The sequence below is a fragment of the Mus caroli genome, unplaced genomic scaffold, assembly GCF_978045245.1.
Source record: "Mus caroli unplaced genomic scaffold, Mus_caroli_1 scaffold_7, whole genome shotgun sequence".
NCBI lineage: Eukaryota > Metazoa > Chordata > Mammalia > Rodentia > Muridae > Mus > Mus caroli.
This window is the reverse complement of record NW_028227262.1, coordinates 35483788-35501929: the sequence shown is the minus strand read 5'-3', so window position 1 is coordinate 35501929 and position 18142 is coordinate 35483788. Positions and strand designations below refer to the sequence as shown.

Below are 18142 nucleotides of genomic sequence, written 5' to 3'. Positions count from 1 at the left end.
TACATGGCCTCAGCTTATTTTGCAGAGTATATTAAATCAGGTAATATTCTGCTGTTTGTCCCTTCTCTGTCATGTGATTAGCCGTGTACTTATTGAATGTGTACTTTGTCTCAGGACTTTGAGTATGACATTCCTGTCATTCCTGTAAAGCAGACAAAAGTCCCAACCCTTGCAGCTCTATAACGTGATCTCTCTTTCCTTGTCTTACTATATTTTGGTTCAGAGTGGTTAAATAACCTGACCAGGTTACACAGCAAGAAGACTCTGATTTGAGTCTGGCATGGCAGTGCACAAGTAGAGGCAGAAGGGTCAAGGAGTTCAGAGTCACCCTTGTGTCTTATACAGAGAAATGAGAAATACTTTTGTCCTGACCTCTGATAGAGACTTGTAAATTCGTCCGTGTTGGGGTCACCGACATAATTTCAGCTCTGAGCTGAAGCAAAGACCTGAGTGGAGCTTTGTCATTTGGGAATACAAAGTGACTCCTGATTATTTTTGAAAAATAGGGTTTTGCTCAGTAGCCCAGGCTGTCCTTAAACTCATAGCCTTCTTCTCTGCCTCCCCGACCCCGGAGTCTGGGATATTTCTAAAGCTTCCATCAGAATTCACTCCCACTTGAGGGTCGTTTTAAGCCGCATGGCTTAGGAGTGTGGAGGTTGGAGCTCTTTAACAGATGAGACTTTCCAGACCTCCTCTAGCAATGGATTGTGAAACCTAGCAGATTCCCTCTGCTCACCAGGTCTCTGCAGCAAGGAGGAAGGAAAGTAGAAGCAGTCCTCTTACCTCGGCCTAAGTGCTGGGAGGACTGCAGGCCTGAGCCCCAAGCTTGGCATTTATTTAATGTGTGTGCATGTGTTGGGTAGCATTTCTCAGTCCCCTTTCCCTTCTTTCTGAGACAATTTGCAGATTAGAACATTCTGTGCTGCTCCTAGCCAGTCAGCTCTATGTGTGGTTTCTGCCTCGTAGCCCTAGGAGTGTATGCAGACGTGCACAGCCACACCTGGCTTCTTATGAGGGTGCTGGGGACCCAAAAAGTTCTCATACTTGCACAACACATACTTTACCAACTAATTTTATTTTATTTTGAAACAGGATTTTTTTTTTTTTTTTTTTTTTTGAGACAGGGTTTGTCTGTGTAGCCCTGGCTGTCTTGGAACTCACTTTGTAGACCAGGCTAGCCTCGAACTCAGAAATCCGCCTGCCTCTGCCTCCCAAGTGCTGGGATTAAAGGCGTGCATCACCACGCCCATCATCACGCTCATGGCTTTGAGACAGGATCTTACTTTGTAGCTCTGATTGATCTTAATACCATCCTCCAGGAAGCCTGTGCTGCCACACCAACAGTTGACAGTTTCTGCTGATTTATGGATGCTTTTAGACCCAGAAAGGTTAGGTAGCCCCCACCATAGTGTGTTGTGCTTAGACCACAGGAAGTTCAGCTAGCCCTTCTCCATGGGCTTCTAGACAGATTCTGAGTATGCTCTTTGGGAAGCAGCCACCCTGGAGCAGTAGTGGTCCCTGACAGGGTTCTGGGGACTAAGGTGCTGTCTGGAGCTCAAACTCAGGAGAGCAGATGTGCAAACAGGCCACATTTCCAAGAACCCCTAGCTAGTTCTAGGTGATACCCAGCTGCTTATATTTTGCCTGCTCTAACATCCAACAAGAGCTAGACAGTTGGCCTAGTGGTTCCCTCCACCCATTTCATGTAGAGCCATCTTTACCTCTGTTACCTTGTAGGACGATGAGGACCCTACAGGAGACGGTCTTTTGTATTTCAGAAACCTATTTATTTTTTAACGATTATTTAATGTATTGAGTGCTCTGTTTGCATGTATACTTTTGTGCCAGAAGAGGGCACCAGATCCCATTAAAGGTGGTTGTGAGTCACTGTGTGGTTGCTGGGGATTGAACTCAGGACCTATAGAAGAGCAGACAGTGCTCTTAACTGCTGAGCCATCTCTCTAGCCCAGAAACCCACTTAATACTGCAGATTGCAGGACCAACTCAGAAATGAACTTCAACTGGTCTGTCACCTTACATCTTCCGTTTGTTTTAGTGCAGTGGTATAGATCTCCCAGCCTGTGGTCAAACTAGATTGACTTGTTTCCATGTCACTAGACATTTCCCATTCCCCCGACAGACTACTGGATTTCAACAAACTATTTAAATTGAGTTATGAAAGTTTATAGACCAGCAAATGTCTCACTGGGTACAGGAAGGAGGCCACTGTACAAGACTGGCTACCTGAGTTTGAACTCAGAATTCACATAAAGGTGGGCAGAGAGAATGAAGCAAACTTGTCTTGCTACACACTGACCCACAAACATACACATCATGCAGGTGTACACGGACAGTCTTTTTAAAGATACTGTTGCCTAGCTTGAAGAATTCCAGCTCTCAAAGTGATCCCTGCCATGAGGAAAAATGAAAATAATAAGGAAGGTGGGGGTTTGGTTTAGTTGTAGAGCACTGTCCTGGCAGGCTTCCATCTCCTACAGACCCTGTTTAAAGAAAGAAAAAAGGCAGCCAAGTAATAGCTACTATTTTTCCTTGATAATTATGGGTTTTATTTATCTTTTGGTTTTGGGGTTTGTGTTTTTTTGTTTGGTTGCTTTTTGTCTTAGAACTTGTTATGTAGTCCATAAACTTTGACCTCGTAGAGAAGTAGGTGTGTGTGTGTGTGTGTGTGTGTGTGTGTTTGTTTGTGTGTGTGTGTGTGTATATGAGAGAGAGTCTCATGGAACCCCGGCTGGCCTCATACAGACCCGCTATGTAACTGTGGCTGGTCTTGAACTTCTGATGCCCCTGTTGAAATTACAGCCACATATCATGACTGCTTCAATAATCTTTTTAAAAATTAAGATCCCAACCGAGCAGTGGTGGTGCATGCCTTTAATCCCAGCAGTTGAGAGGCAAAGGCAGGCAGATTTGTGAGCTCCAGGACAGCCAGGAATATACAGAGAAACCCTGTCTCGGAAAAAAAAACAAAAAACAAAATCCCAAGTATTTCTCTCTTGTTTCATTCAGTATAAAAGTTGCCCTCTATGCTAAAAAGTTTCAAATAATAGGTAACAAGCCCTTGGAGGTATGTGAGCTTGGGCCAATTCCCAACCAGCCCCACTTTCTGTAACTATTTACATCCCTTAACCTCCCTGAGCCAGTTTCTCCTTTCTTCATTTGTGAAGTAGCTGTCTTCTCTATTGCCTGCCATGCTTGCCTCACGGCCATGTGAGTTGAAGGAGGAGTCACCTGACAGTGCTGAGCCTGGTACCTGCATACATGGGCATCCTCCAAGCCTTATCTCATCACTGATGTAACACTGCTGCCTTGAATTTAGGGTGACCCCTTTGGTAGAGTCTGTAGACAGATAAGTTCTAAGCAGGCTTGAGACTGACTGGGGTGGTCTCTATGTTGGTAAGAAGCACCAGGCATTCCTTAAGCTCTGCACGCTTGAGAAGTCACCCGATCCTGACGTTGCTGTTTGTCTCCCAGCATATTTGCAGGTCGGCCACACTGGCTGGATGGGGAGAGCTGTATGGACGCTCTGGATACAACTATTTATTCTCAGGTGAATATTGAACAGCCTTTTATGGGTCTAAGAATGGAAAACCTGGTCAGAGGGACTAGTCCTGCCTCAGCCACTGTAGTGTGAGGGGGAGGTGTGATAAAGCAGGGTAGAGGCCAGCACACTCCAGAGCAGAAACTAGGGATTCACTTCCGAGACAAAGCGGATTGCCACACACAGGTGGGCGTGTGACCCTAATGGAGACATGAGGGAGGGCTGAACCTGGGGAAGTACAGGTTGGCCGAGCAAGGATGCCCCCAGCTGCAGTGCTGACAGACTGGTTTCTCTGACAGGGGGAGCAGATGATACCTGGGCAAATACAGAAGATGTCACAGAAGAGGACTTTGTTCTTCGGTCAGTGTGGGTCACTGTGGGTAGGAGCATGGGTCAGGGATGGTTGGCTGGTTGGTGGCAGCCATGCTCTCTGGCAATGGGTATTCATCTCTGGTCTGGATAAGTGCATTAGCTCTTTGCCCCCATCTTTCAACTCCATATCTCCAAAATAGCACCTTTGAAGTCCACCCGGCAGCTTCATTAACATGAGGAGTCTTCATGAACCAGGATCACAGCACATGATGACCTTAGGGTTTCTGTACTGCTGGTCTAAGGTTGGCCCTAGATGTCTGTCTTTGTTTAGAGCCTTACACAATGGCAAGATGCAGATAGTCTGCCAAGTATGAACCTGCCGGGTGTCACTCAGCATGCCTGGCTCTAATTACAGAGTTGGGTTAAACTCCTCATGTAACAACTATATCCCACAATTGAATTTTGAGTCACATGCACCTTTCTTTTGTTCCTTCTTGGGTGTGTGGTGTGTGTGTGTGTGTTTACAGGGGAAACAGCATTTGAGATGGTCTCAAAAACCACAATGCCCGACTCTATTTTTTGGCTTTTTGAGACAAGGTCTCATGTAGTCAAGTCTGACTGCACTTCCTATGTAGCCAAGGTCCTCGTCCTGTCACTGTTTCCCAAGTCTAGAACTATAGACATGCAGCACTGAACTCCTTTAAAGGGAAAAAGTGGGCCGGTTCACACTCTGCCCCCTTCAAATAGTTTTTAATGAACAAAACTACAAACCTCATTTGTGTGGTTGGTGCCGCATGGAAAGTCTTTAGGTGGCATCCAGCATCTCTTGAGATACACATGGCACCCTAGTATTGATCTGCTGCTCAAACTGGCTCAGGTACTTTGCTATGCCTGGGTTCTGCCATTGGCTTTGAAAGTCGTAGCTCTGGCTTACGCTCAAGAATGTGTAGCTTCCCCCAAGGTCAGGTGACTTCTGCCTCGGGCAGGTCATCCACAACACATAGATCTTAGGCAACTGACTGCCAGCAGTGGCCAAGCAGCAGGCATTAAAACACATTGCAGTGACTATTAACCCTTGTACTGCTGTCATGCGTGGATGGCTGGACAGAAAGCAGCCTGAGAATTTGAGTGTTTTCCTCTACTTCTCCTCCTCCTCTTCCTCCTCTTCCTCCTCCGGCCTGGTAAGTAGAAGGAATTCACCAAGTATTTCACAATCAGTTGGTCAAATCACCCTAAAAGGTCTTTATCATTTGGGAATTTTCAATCTGTTATATCCATAAGGCATATGACTAAAAATGGTCCTAAATGGAAGGAAAAGAGGGAGGTGGAGATGAACTCTAATGGAAGTTTCAAGAGTCTCGGCCACCAGCTCGATGCCTTTTAGAACTGGAGATTATCTTGACTCTTCTGGCTTAATGTCAAGCAGTGCAGAAAGCTCTTTCCCACAGGAATCGAACACAGGTTTTCATCCATACTTCCTAAAATAGCTCTCTACCCCGTGCTTCTCTGAGTCTACCTGGTCTCAACCTCTTTCTCTGGCTATTTATTTCAGAAGTGGTGATACGCACCTTTTTGATAAGGTGAGAGGCTATGATATCAAGCTGCTTCAATACCTATCAGTCAAGTACATCTGTGACCTGATGGTGGAGAACAAGAAGGTGAAGTTTGGCATGAAGTGAGTACAGGGCATCTGGCAAGAAGAAGTCTCAGGCTTTGTGCAGGGCTGGCCACAGTGCCTGGCCATCCTGGCACTGGTGGGCTTGTGTGAGGGCCGTCTGTGCAGCCTCTTACTGCATTTCGAAACAGCCTTGTGCAGTAGGTTCTGATGTCCCTTCATACACACATATGTGCTGGTGATATGTACACTGAGGCCAAAGACTGATATCAGATGTCCTCTCCAGTCATTCTGCACCTGAGTCTTTCAGTAACCCTGGAGCTCACCAAGTCAGCCGCCTGATTGGCTAGAAAGCCAGGAGCTCCTCCTGTCTCTGCTTTCACACCGCTGTGATTTCAGGTGTACAGCCACTTCCAGCTTTTCACATAGGTGCTGGGGATCTGAACTCCAATCCCCATGCTGGTGTAGCAAGTACTTGACCAACTAAGCCAGCCTCTGAGCCCCCCCCCCTTTTTTTTTTTTTTTTTTTGTGGGAGTTTTTGATTTTTATTCTTTTTGTTAACTTTTACTTTTCTGTGTTTTGCTCTTTTTGTTGTTTTAGGAGTTTAGGGGTTTTTTGTTTGTTTTTGTTTTTTGAGATATGGTCTTTAAATATAGCCTTGAACTCATTATGTAGCCCGCACTGGCCCTGAATTTGTGAGGATCCTCCTAGCTTAGCCTCCCAAATCCTGGGCTGACAGGTTGCAATACTCTCAGCTCCATGTTCCCATGTTTAGGAGTGGCCTTTGGAGGGAGAGGAGTCCTTCCTACTGTCCGGCTCTGTCCCACCCTCAGGACCAAGAGTGGATGTGCCTCATGCTTCCATGGAGCTGATGATATGGAAGGTTATCCTCCAACCCTTGGGTACTGGTTGAGGCCTGCTGTTTTGTTAGAGTGAAAAAAGACCTCTCTTATTTGAGCTGTTCAGATGGGGACAGGGAAGAGCCCCTAATTGTTTGCTGCTGAGGGTGTCATTCCTAAGTCTGAAAGACAGCTTTTTGGTCAAAAGTTCATTTTAAGAATTGTAACACTCATTTGGGAAAGTATGTGTGTGGGGGGGTTGGGATACCATAACACGTGTTCCTGTTTTGTAGTGTAACCTCCTCTGAGAAGGTGGACAAAGCCCAGCGCTATGCAAACTTCACTCTCCTCTCTATTCCATATCCAGGTAGGAGACCAGGGTCAAACTTTGTATACGTGTGTATCCTGGGAGCGTTCTGGGAGGCGCTGTATCAAGTAGCATGAACGTCTGGGCCCCAGAACACAGAAGTCATGGTTTTTTTTTTAGTCGTTTTTTCTAAGGAGTAGTGGTGGTCAGGGAAGGGACCTGATCTTGGCACTCAGGAGCCACAACCTTAAAAATCATTACTTCTCCTCTGAACTTCAGGTCCCTTCAGGTAGCAGCCGGTACTTGGAAAAGTTTAACTTGGCTTTCTCATAAAGACTGAGTCTTGCATGGCCATATGACCTTTGCACGTGTGAGGATATGACATGTCTGTGCTCTGTCAGCCATCATTCATGCTGCTCTGGCCCATGTGGTGTGTGCCTTCTCATGTACATCCAGAGCTATTTGGGGATATTGCCCCAGACAGTGCTGGTTGTGGGGCAGAAAACCAGTGCTCTGTCATCAGTAATTATACAGTAACCTCCCTACATTGCAGGGCACTTTGATACTACAGAGCCACTTTGCCTCTCTCTGTGGCCAGGCTGTTTTCTCACTCTGGAAACTGGAACTGTGTGGCACTCTGGTTCCCTGCTACCCCTGCCTGCTTACTAAACACGAGTGCCAGCCATGGTGGATCCCAGCAAGGAACGCCTTCCTCCTCGGAGTCTTTACTTCTCAGCACTGACCACCTCCTTCAGTCTGGGCTGGGGCTGTCAATCCTAGTATTAGAGACACAGCCCAGAGCAGGATGCTGTAGCCTCTCACAGAACTCTGTAGATTCAGCTAGTTCTTGTGAGTGTTTGCAGCAAACACAGGGTGGTCTTGATGGTCCTCACAGTGTCTACCATGCAGTCTTGTAACACTCTTTTCTGCCAGCTGTGTGTTTGGTGCCCTGTGGGACTGGGTATAACTCCCTCCCCTTTCTGGAATAAGCCCCTCAACCTTCTGAGAATCATTTCCCTCCTTTATACCATGGGAATAATGGCACCTGTTTTAGAATAAAGTGAGAGACCCAGCCCTATTCGGCTCTGTAAATTATGGTTCTTACGAGGAGTTTGTGGGAAGGCTCTTGAAACTTTCTCTTGCCTAAGAGCAACTTTGGGCTGATGTAGATTATAAGGATACCACTGGGCTTGACAATGCCGGATGCACACTGAGGCAAAGGTTTCTTACTTCAGAAGCACCCTGTCTTCACTTGATGCCCTTGCATTCTGTGCTAGAGCCATCAGTGGCTCTATGGTAGAGGCTACTCCGTGTGATAAGTAAGATGTGCTCCCTGAGGAGCAAACATCCATATGCTTGTTTATATCTATAATAATGGATCAGCAGCTGCCTCCCACAATGTCCGTTTTAATTTTGTCTGTCTCTTAAACAGTGTTTGCATCATAGGCTTTGTCGTAATTCAGCCTAGGGCCTGTGGAGTTGACCTAGCAGTCAGGGTTTAGAAAAGCAGAGAATTTCATAGTGGCCTTAGAGATAATTGAGGTCTCCTCTTAGCCCAGGCTCATAAGCCACAAAGCATCTGATAGTTACAGCTGTTCTTTCTCCTAGTAAGGCACCCTAAAATAAGCTGAAGTGTTATGGCTAAAGATTATTTCCTGAACTTCTTAGACCGTTTTGAGCCTGGGGTATTAGTATGTTAAATGAGAGCCAAGTTGAGCACTTGGGCTAGAACCCCACCTTCCTCCCCTCAGAGGCCTTCTTTTGCCCTGAGGCAAGCCCAGAAATCCCTGGGCACTCGGCCTCTGACCTCTCACAGAATTAAGAATTTGTTACCTTCTAGGATCTCACTGGACCCGGTGTAGCCAAAGCCATGTGCCTGCTGGAGTCAGCACATGCATTAGCTGAGGAGCTCAGAAGTCACTCTAGGAAGTTGTTTCCCGAGTGTCTGCCTTAGCCCTGTGACTTGATGCAAAGTGGGTGTGTTCATCTGACAAAGGGAGGCTGTGCCCAGGGGCAAGCCTCATCTGTAACCAAAGCAGCTGGGTGCTGCTTGCAGAGCAAGAATTGACTAAGTCTGGCATGGTGGTGCCATGGAGGCAGAGGCAGGTATGGATCTCGGTGAGTTCAAGGCCAGCATGGTCTGCATAGCCAGTTCCAAGTTAGCCTGGGCTACATAGACCCTGTCTCTAGAAAACAGAAAGCTAGGGCTGAAGAGATGGTTAAGAGTGGTTAAGAGCACTGGCTCTTCTTCCAGAGGTTCTGAATTTAATTCCCAGCAACCACTGGTGGCTCACAACCATCTGTACTGGGATCCAAATGCCCTCCTCTGGTGTGTCCAAGGAGAACTACAATGTACTTACATATATAAAATAAATCTTAACAAAAACAAAAGCAAGCCGGGCGTGTTGGTGCACGCCTTTAATCACAGCACTTGGGAGGCAGAGGCAGGCGGATTTCTGAGTTCGAGGCCAGCCTGGTCTACAGAGCGAGTTCCAAGACAGCCAGAACTACATAGACAAACCCTTTCTCGAAAAACCAAAAATCCAAAAACAAAAACAAAAAGCTAGTTGACTAAGCCAAGAGGTTGGCACAAGATTCTGGTGATGTCAGTTAGGCATGGCCGGTTGGATGTTGCAGGGGCCTGAGCAGGTACTACTGCAACTGCCTACTGTCTTACATGTACTATATTGCAGTTCAGTCTAAAGCAGCCATCCCACAAGTGGGAAAACTGGAGCTCTGTGATGTTCATCACCTTAATCCTAGTCACAGGTGTAGGGAAAAACTGAACTTTGAAGTGGGATTTACTTCCAAAGCCGCGCTTCTGCCCAGTTCGTCCCTGTGTTGCCAAGGCCTCTCCTGGTAGAGTTTCTTGGGAGTTTGAATAATGGAGAAAGTACTTTTCCTGCTGCACAGGTGACAGTGATGTCAACGGAGCACATGTCTCTGGAGGAAGCGTGTGCAGCTCTCTCTGAAAGCTGTAGAATTCAGGATTGCTGCACACATTTTCAAAGATGATGCCTCAACTTCTGCAAGACAGTGGACTACTGCTGTGACTGGGCTCATAGGATAAAAAGGGACCTGCAGTGAGAGAGGCATCACTAGTGACCAGGGGGGCAGTGTTGGGGACAGTTGGGACCTTGTATAGCTAGAAATAAAGTGATGCCAGGAGCTTGCTCTGGCTGCTGGTCACACCCTTCCGGTCAACCTCAGCCTGCCCAAGGCCACCAGTTTAGAAGACTGGGTGAAGCCGGGCGTGGTGGCGCACGCCTTTAATCCCAGCACTCGGGAGGCAGAGGCAGGCGGATTTCTGAGTTCGAGGCCAGCCTGGTCTACAAAGTGAGTTCCAGGACAGCCAGAGCTATACAGAGAAACCCTGTCTTGAAAAAACAAAAAAAAAAAAAAAGAAGACTGGGTGAGTTCTTTGCACCTCCGCTGTCTCAGGAACTTTTTTTTTTTTTTACCAGGACAGGAAATGCTGTAACATTGCCTTCTTTTCCAGGTTGTGAATTCTTCAAGGAATATAAAGATCGGGATTACATGGCTGAAGGGCTCATATTTAACTGGAAGCAGGTATGAGTAACAGTAACCAACTATGTTTCTTTGTAACAGGAGACCACAGAGAGCTAGTGTCTCCCAGGGAGGATGCTGCTCTTTCTTTGTTATTGCCTGCACTAGTCTATGTCTTCCTCAGCTGCTGGCATGGTGCAAGTGTCTCGCAGCACAACCTTTCCTCTCCCCAGTTTTCATGGCTGCCTGGAAGCAGCGCTGTTTCTTCAGGTCATGCGCAGGGAGCCTCCAGTGGCTTGCTCTTGCTTCTTGCAGCCTCAAATACTTGAGCTTCTGACAGATAAACTTCCTTCAGCCATAATGACCTGGTCACTTTGCTTTGCTTTTTTTTTTTTTTTTTTTTTCAATTTTTTATTAGATATTTTCTTCATTTACATTTCAAATGCTATCTCGAAAGTCCCCTCCCCCTCACTTTGCTTTTTAAGCTATTCCAGAGTACCCCAAGCATCCGACCCAGAAGGCAAGCGCTGTGGAGGGCTGGCCTTTCGAGCTCCAGAGCTAGGACCTGTTGTTGCCACAAGTACATCTGCCACTCAGTTACATCTCAGTGTCATTCTGTCCTTAGGACTACGTCGATGCCCCATTGAACATCCCCAACTTCCTGACTCAATCTCTGAACATTGACTGGAGCCAGTATCAGGTGAGGGCCTGATCATGCAGGCAGTATTAAGAGGACTCTATTTCCTATCCTTTGAGATCCTTGTGCAAATTCAGTGGTGGTCTGACATCCCCCAGCCCAAAGAGGAACTGCTTGTCTATTGCATGTGGTTTTTTTCCCCCAGACAATATCTCACTGAATAGCCCTAGTTGTCCTGGAACTCTCTGTGTAGACCATCAGGCCAGCCTTGAATGCAGAGATCTTAAAGGTGTACACCATCACATACAGAACTCCTTACTTGCTTTTGACCTAGAGAGTTAGTCTTCTGAACATAGCTCAGTGATTTTCGTCCACCAGAGGGATCTATTTCCAGGGGACCTCACGAAGTCTGTTTTTCCACATCTGGGTTTAGCAGCTTTTCATTTCCCTTTTTAATGTGTTCTGTTAGAAGTGCAGGGCTGCCTGACCTCATTTGACTGCAGAAACCGTAAAGATGGAGCTGGCTCTCACACTGTTTAACTGTCACAAGCTGACAGCTGCTGGGAGTCTCCCTTGCTGCTTGCCACTTGCCTCGGGCAGGACGAGTTGCTCTTCTGCCACCTTCCCCAAGTCCTGTTCTGTTGCCTGGCTGCCCTCTTGTCAGCTTCCTCCTGTCTGGCTGACACCTTGCCCTTCAGAATTTGGCTCTGTGTCTGCTACAGGAAGACTTTCCTGATTGCCTCCTCTCTGCATCCCTGATGATTGGATGCCTGGATCTACCTTCCCATTAACCTCCTGGGTGGATCTATGGTGGAATTTTCCACTGAGCAGGAGTCCCAGGTTTAGAGTCGGCTCTGTAATAAGCTCCATGAGGACAGAGGGCCCATGGCTGGTGTATCTCCTCACGCCCCACACAGACAGTTAGGTGTTGGGGACATGCCTGCCATCCCTTAACTCGGAAGGATCATTGCAGGTTTGAGGCCAGCTGAGCAACTTAGAAGACCCTGGCTCAAAACCCACCCATCCCAGTTCCAGGTCATTGAACTCAGGCCATCAGGCTTGGTGACAAGTGCCTTTACCCACCACGCCATCTCTCCTATCTCCATGGATTTATCCTATCATGGCTCAGATGCTCAGGCGACTGAGTAAGTGCCTGCAGGAGGGAGATGTCGGTGTCCCCTGCACGAGTGTTTCTGTAAGAGGACTATGAGAGAGAAAAGGCATCTGGTCCTATTGATTGGCATCTGAAGAGTAGGCTTATGGCGTCCTGCACCCTGGTCTCTGGCTTCACAGATTCAATGACCAAAGGGAGCCTGCAAGCTCCTCAGTTTGTTGTGTGCAGAGCTCTCAGATGGCCTCTACCCTAAGCTGCCCTTTCTGTTTTCTCTGGAGTTGTTTGTTTTCCTTATGCAGGTGCCAGTTAGATTTGATGAACTACTCCCCTGGGGTCACAGGAGGGGCTTGTGTGTGCTGCTAAGACCATCTCCTCTGGGGAGGGAGGGAGGAAGGGCTCTGCTGAGTAGTGGGAGTGCTGCAGTTGGGCTCTCTGGCCTTGAGCGGACTTTCCCTAGAAGTGAGACTTAGCCCTCTTCCAGGTGTCAGGATCCCAGAGTGTAAGTGTTCTCTGAGCAGGCATGCTGGAGTGCCTTCCTGTCAGTGAGAGCAGGCTGCTGGCTACCTGGTTTCAGAAGATGGACACAGATGGGATTCCAGGCATGTGATGGTGGCAGGATGGCATGTCAAAGGGACGCGTCCTTGACATGTTAAGTCAAGCAGTCAAGCCAGTTGGTCTCTGAGTCTCCTCATGTCACCTTCAGCCAGAAGTGCACTCTGTCCTCTCCGCATGTTAGCTTTGGGGTCCCAAATTCTCTAGTGCTATATGTCACTGGGTGATCTTAACTGTTGTTCATCTCCCTTATAAACCTTAAAGTCTGGTGGTACCAGATCCATCCCTCAGCCCATCTTGTGTGGCTTTGGGTCTCCCCAGTGTGGACCTCCCCACAGATAGCTGGACCCAGCTCTGGGTGCTTTCTCTTCCTCATCCAAGTCTCCTTTAGATCTGCATTGCTTGTCACTCTGCAGAGCCCTCTGCCTTGGTCCCTGCCCTCCCCTTGCTGCTGTCTTCACAGCAAGCCTAACCTGAGACTTCCTGCTATATGGCTTCTGTCCTCACTCTACAGAATCCCAGCTCAGAGGAAATCTCTTGGCAGTAGTGTGTCTTACATGTTGAGCCAGATGTGTAAAGAGACCCTCATGCACCTGCTGGTAATAGCTTTATTAGCACAATGCTGCAGCAGGTCTCGGGAGCTGCTGAAAGTGGGTCAGAACTCTCTGGGGGCGTGGGAGGGTCAGGTAAATGAGTCTGCTTTAAATTCCTGGGAAAACCATTGCAATTACAGGTGCCGTGTTCCCTTCCCCCAGGGAAGTGCTCTCTCGTTGGCATGCACCACCCTCTCTGCACAGCCCCGAACGCTGATAGGCAGTTGTGTCCTAAGAGAGCAGAGGCTGTCCCTAGCAAGGGAAAACAGCTCTGCAGAACTGGGTCAGACCCCTCCATGGAATTGAGATTGAGAGTGGGCTGCTCTCATGTAGCGTGAACAGATTCTTGGCAGCGTGCATGTATTTCCTGACTCCCACCCAGTGAGCCTCTTATTAAAAAAAAAAAATACACTGTGTGCATTATTCATCAGAAGACGGTGTAGTGCTAGGCATGGTGGTACGTATGTACGTGCCCACCACTAAGGAGGCAGAAGCAGAAAGAACACGGGTTTCAGACTAACCTAGGCTAATATAGGAAGACTAAAAAAGAAAAAGGAGGCAGCAGAGACAGCAAATGACTCAGTGGATAAAGATGGTTGTTGCCAAGCCTGACGACCTGAGTTTGATCCCTGAACCCATGCAGAGATAGAAGGGGAGAACTGATCCCCAAAAGTTCTCTGACCTTCACACACAAGCCATAGAGGAGTATCACATGTAATGTAGTATTACAGCAATTAAATTGTTAATGTGTATTGGGCGTTTTGCCTGCATGCATGTCTGTGCACAATTTCTGTGCAATGCCACAAGTATGCAAGGAGGCCAGAAGGTATCAGCTTCCCCTGAGCTGCCTCAGAACTGCAGTTAGATAGATTTGGGTGCAGGAAATTGAACCCTGATCCTCTGTAAGAGCAGCCAGTGCTCTTGACCAGTGCTCTTCAACCCCCGGGGGGGGGGGGGGTCTGTATGTCTGTGTGTGTGTGTGTCTCTCACACACACACAGTTAAACACTGATGACGAGAGAGAGAGCATGCAGGAGCAGCAGTAAGGGCAAGTGAGAGGGTGATTGAGAAGGTTGGTATTTGTGTTGGTTTCCATGTGTGGTGCAGATCAAGGAATGTCTCTTACATGACTGTTTGGAAACAATATCCACCCTGGAGCCCCGCCCCGGAACTGAGGAGCCACTGGCATGTGGTCGCTTGAGAACACCTGCTGAAGAATTTTTTTTTTTTTGAGACAGGGTTTCTCTGTGTAGCCCTGGCTGTCCTGGAACTCACTTTGTAGACCAACCTGGCCTTGAACTCAGAAATCCGCCTGCCTCTGCCTCCCAAGTGCTGAGATTAAAGGCGTGCACCAAGACTTTCTTCCTCACTCCCAGAGCACCGTGTGAGGGAGGGGATGGGGAGATGGATGCAAGGAGATCTCCTGGAACTGAAGGAGTCTCGGGAATATTTAGGGTTTAGGCCTGGAGCTGAAGATCAAGCACTACGTAGAACTGCTGCCCAGAAAATCATGCTTGGCACCCTTTGTCAGTTTGAGATAGGGTCTCATACTCGGCTGGCGGAGCTGAGGTTGGTCTTGAATTTTACTGATCCTCCTTCCTGGCCTTCTAAGTGCTGGAATTTCAAGGCATACCATCATACCCTGGCAGCATTCCTGTTAGATTTTTGGTGCTAGAACAGAACCCTGCATCTCTTCAGTGCAAAGCATGTGCTCTACCACTGACCCACACCCTAGCTGGCAATCGTGTTTGTTTTGATACTCAGTATGTAGCCAAAACTGGCCTCAAACTCGTGTTCCTCTTGCCTCCTAAGTGAGTGCTGAGGTTACGGGCAAATGTCACCATGCACAGACAGTGGTTTGTTTTTGGTAGTATTTAAAATGTCCATTCCTGGTCATATTTATTTCTCGATCCCTTTTCTGTTTTGCCCAACAGAGTTGGGACCTGGTGCAACAAACACAGAACTACCTGAAACTGCTGCTTTTCATCATGAACAGAGATGGTAAGTCTCTCCTGGTGTCTCAAGCCTGTGAAGTGCTGGCTGGTAAGGGGAATCCTCTCCGTGAACCCCCCAAAGAGACTTTTTGGGCTGGCTTCTACCTGGAGTATGCCAAGAGCTTAAAATCACATTTGCTGCACAAGCTCAATGAATTGGGTACTATGCCCGGGACCATGGTGAGAGAGGAGAGCAAAGTCCCATATGCAGTTCTCTGACCTGTGCACTCTTATGTGCACACACATGGTTATAATACAATTAAAAAGAGAACTTCAGCTAAGATGCTAGAAGCCAAGACAGATGTTCCCATCCACTCATTTCTAGGATGAGATTGGGGAATAAAATAACTTTGGACAGGAACCTGGGGAAGAGGGACGCTAAGCTGGCCTGCACCAGGCTGGAGGCCTGGGGTTTTCAGCAGAACCCTATCTGGTTCTCTCACTTGGTGCTCCTGTTCCACAATAGATGACAGCGGGCTGCTGGTACACTGTATCTCAGGCTGGGACCGGACCCCCCTCTTCATCTCTCTTCTGCGCCTTTCCTTGTGGGCTGTGAGTATGAATGAGCTGGAGTGGGGAATATGCAGAGACCCCTATTAGGTCTCCATTTGTCTCCAAGGTGCAGAGGGGCTTTGTCGTGAGAGCACACTCGGCAGGTGTCATGTTTAACACTGTTCTTGGTTGGGGGCTGGGGTAGGATAAGGGTGATCCTGTCATCCAGTCTATGTTGTGGTTTGCTCCTGAAGCAAGGAGGCCTGCACTAGGAGCGCAGCTTTCTGATCTTGCCACCCTTCGTCTCTCCCAGGATGGGCTAATTCACACATCCCTGAAGCCTGCTGAAATCCTCTACCTGACTGTGGCCTATGATTGGTTCCTCTTTGGGTAAGTCTTCAAGGAACACCGGCTTTTGAGCTGTGTGTGCATGGTGTATTAGCTTTTCTTATGAGGAACAAAGATAAGAAAACAGCTGGAGAAAAAGAAGTTGGCTCTCTTTGGAAAGGATCAAAGATGTTAGCAGGCTTCCGGTGATGCATTGGTGCCAAAGACTTGATCTGTCTGTGGGTCACACGTCTCCTCAGCCCTGGGTTGTGCTTTGACCTTCTCACTCTTCTTTTTCAGACACATGTTGGTAGATCGGCTCAGCAAAGGGGAGGAGGTAAGTAAGGACTACACCTAACACACAAGGCATTCATTCTGGTTGCCATGCTGGGAAGGCAGTTTCTCCACCCAGGATGCTTGGATGAGCTTAGCATCCTCTTCCCTCAGGCAGTGTGTGGGAAAAGCAAGAGCACAGACCGTGTGTGGGCCTCGGGCTCCCTTTGTACCACAGAGGAAGTTCTGGCCACAGCGGCTGTGACCATTTCAGGCTCCTCATCTTCCTTCTGCACTTGGCTCTGGAGCCAGTGTTCAAGTTGCTTTCCATGGCTCCATGCTCAAAGCTGAAATATGGAGTGCTTCTGTCCTCCATCCTGCCACTCGGAGTCTCTTCCCTTCTCCACGGTGTCTGCACACCCAGGATTCTGCCCACTTGTAGGCTGCCTCCAGGTCCTCCTTGCCCTTTCTTTTCAGTGTAGTCAGATTCCTCTTGCCATTTCTGTCTTGCCTCCTCTATCTTCTTCTTTTTTTTTTTTTTTTTTTTTGGTTTTTCGAGACAGGGTTTCTCTGTGTAGCTCTGGCTGTCCTGGAGCTCACTTTGTAGACCAGGCTGGCCTCGAACTCAGAAATCCGCCTGCCTCTGCCTCCCGAGTGCTGGGACTAAAGGCGTGCGCCACCATGCCCGGCCTCCTCTATCTTCTTTACCTGCTTGTAGTTCCCCCAGCATCAGATCTTAAGTTTGGCTTGAGTGTGTCTCCACTTGTCCTGCTCACTGCCTAGGTGACCTTGAGCAGCGAGCTTCACTTTGAGTCTCCTGGTGTCTCACTGAGCTATACAGATGCATATCATGACAGTATTGGTTCTGTCTCCACCCACCCCTAGTGTCCAGAAGCATCCTTCTCTCCCTCCTGCTTCTGAGCTTGCTTCCTTCTTGGGCGTCTTATCTCCAGCTTTCTTTTGTTGCTTCTACCCAGCTGCTCATCTCCCTTCCAAATCTGTCTGAGCACTTACGAGTCTGCAGAGCTCATAAGCCTGCTCCTCAGAGGCCCCATGAACTCTGCCAGAGGCAGAGCCTTTGGCATTGAAATCTGGGCGGAAGGCCTCTTTGTAGCCTCTTTGGAGATTTTGCTGGTGCTTTAGGACATTCTGTCCTCTACTCCATCTCCCTCCCCCGCCCACCAGAGCAAGCCAGATGCTCCCTTCAGAGAGTAAGGGCAAAAATGAGACTTCGAAGACTGGGCTCTGAGTTCCCACCCTTCAAGTCCCTCAGTGTATGCATAGGTCTTTCTACCTCTCCAGACTGCAGACACCTCTGTAATATAGCAAGCTAAAAACAGCTGCTAAGTGCCTCTTTACCCTGTCTTCTGTCTTTGAGGTTCCCAGGATACATTAGCACATTAAAAAGCTCTGGAGTCTGATGAGACACCTGTGTCGTCGTTTTATGTAATGCAGCATTTCCTACTGACCAGATCTGAGCAACCCTCTGCCTTTTTTTTTTTTTTCTTTTTCTTATGGAATCTTACAGGGTCCTGTGGGAATGTATGGGTGTGTTCCTGAGTCTCATGGGTTGCACCTTTTGGGATCACTGGTTGATATATAGCCCGTTGTGTTGTGCAGGTTAAATAAACCAAAGCCTCTTGTATGTTTCTAGAGACCACTGGACTAGGGCACTGGCTGGGATTTGCTCGTGGGAATGGGTTTGCTGCCAGTCAGTCTCCTGCCTGTATCCACTTCATAGTGAAGACCTGGGCCTCACAGTTCCAGAGCATAGGCTCAGCCAGAGCATGGCTGCCCTACCCCAGCTCTGATCCTGTATCTGGTGCACCCCTCCCTATGGAATGCCTTTCCTCTTCTGTCCTGCCTTATCCACTAATCCCCTTGCCCAAGATACTCTCCCTCCCAGCTGTCTCCCCTGTCAGTAGCTCTCCCTGGGCTTTAAGATGGAAGTGGGAACTGCTGTTATTTTCACTGTAAAAGCTGAGAATGTGCGTGTTGAAGATTTGAAGGCTTTACCTTGG

General features: G+C 48.1%; 1 protein-coding gene across 3 annotated transcripts in view; it reads left to right on the top strand.

Moving 5' to 3' along the window:
* Nucleotides 1-18142, top strand: part of Mtmr14 (myotubularin related protein 14) — a 42915-nt gene that overhangs the window by 11996 nt on the left and 12777 nt on the right. For all 3 annotated transcript variants that reach the window (XM_021164509.3, XM_021164508.3, XM_029478281.2), the window contains 10 exons: nt 3493-3568; nt 3859-3919; nt 5424-5546; nt 6620-6693; nt 10133-10203; nt 10766-10840; nt 14970-15036; nt 15496-15581; nt 15835-15911; nt 16149-16185. In XM_021164509.3, coding sequence (XP_021020168.1) covers nt 3493-3568; nt 3859-3919; nt 5424-5546; nt 6620-6693; nt 10133-10203; nt 10766-10840; nt 14970-15036; nt 15496-15581; nt 15835-15911; nt 16149-16185 — 747 coding nt within the window. The remainder of the gene's footprint in view (nt 1-3492; nt 3569-3858; nt 3920-5423; nt 5547-6619; nt 6694-10132; nt 10204-10765; nt 10841-14969; nt 15037-15495; nt 15582-15834; nt 15912-16148; nt 16186-18142) is intronic.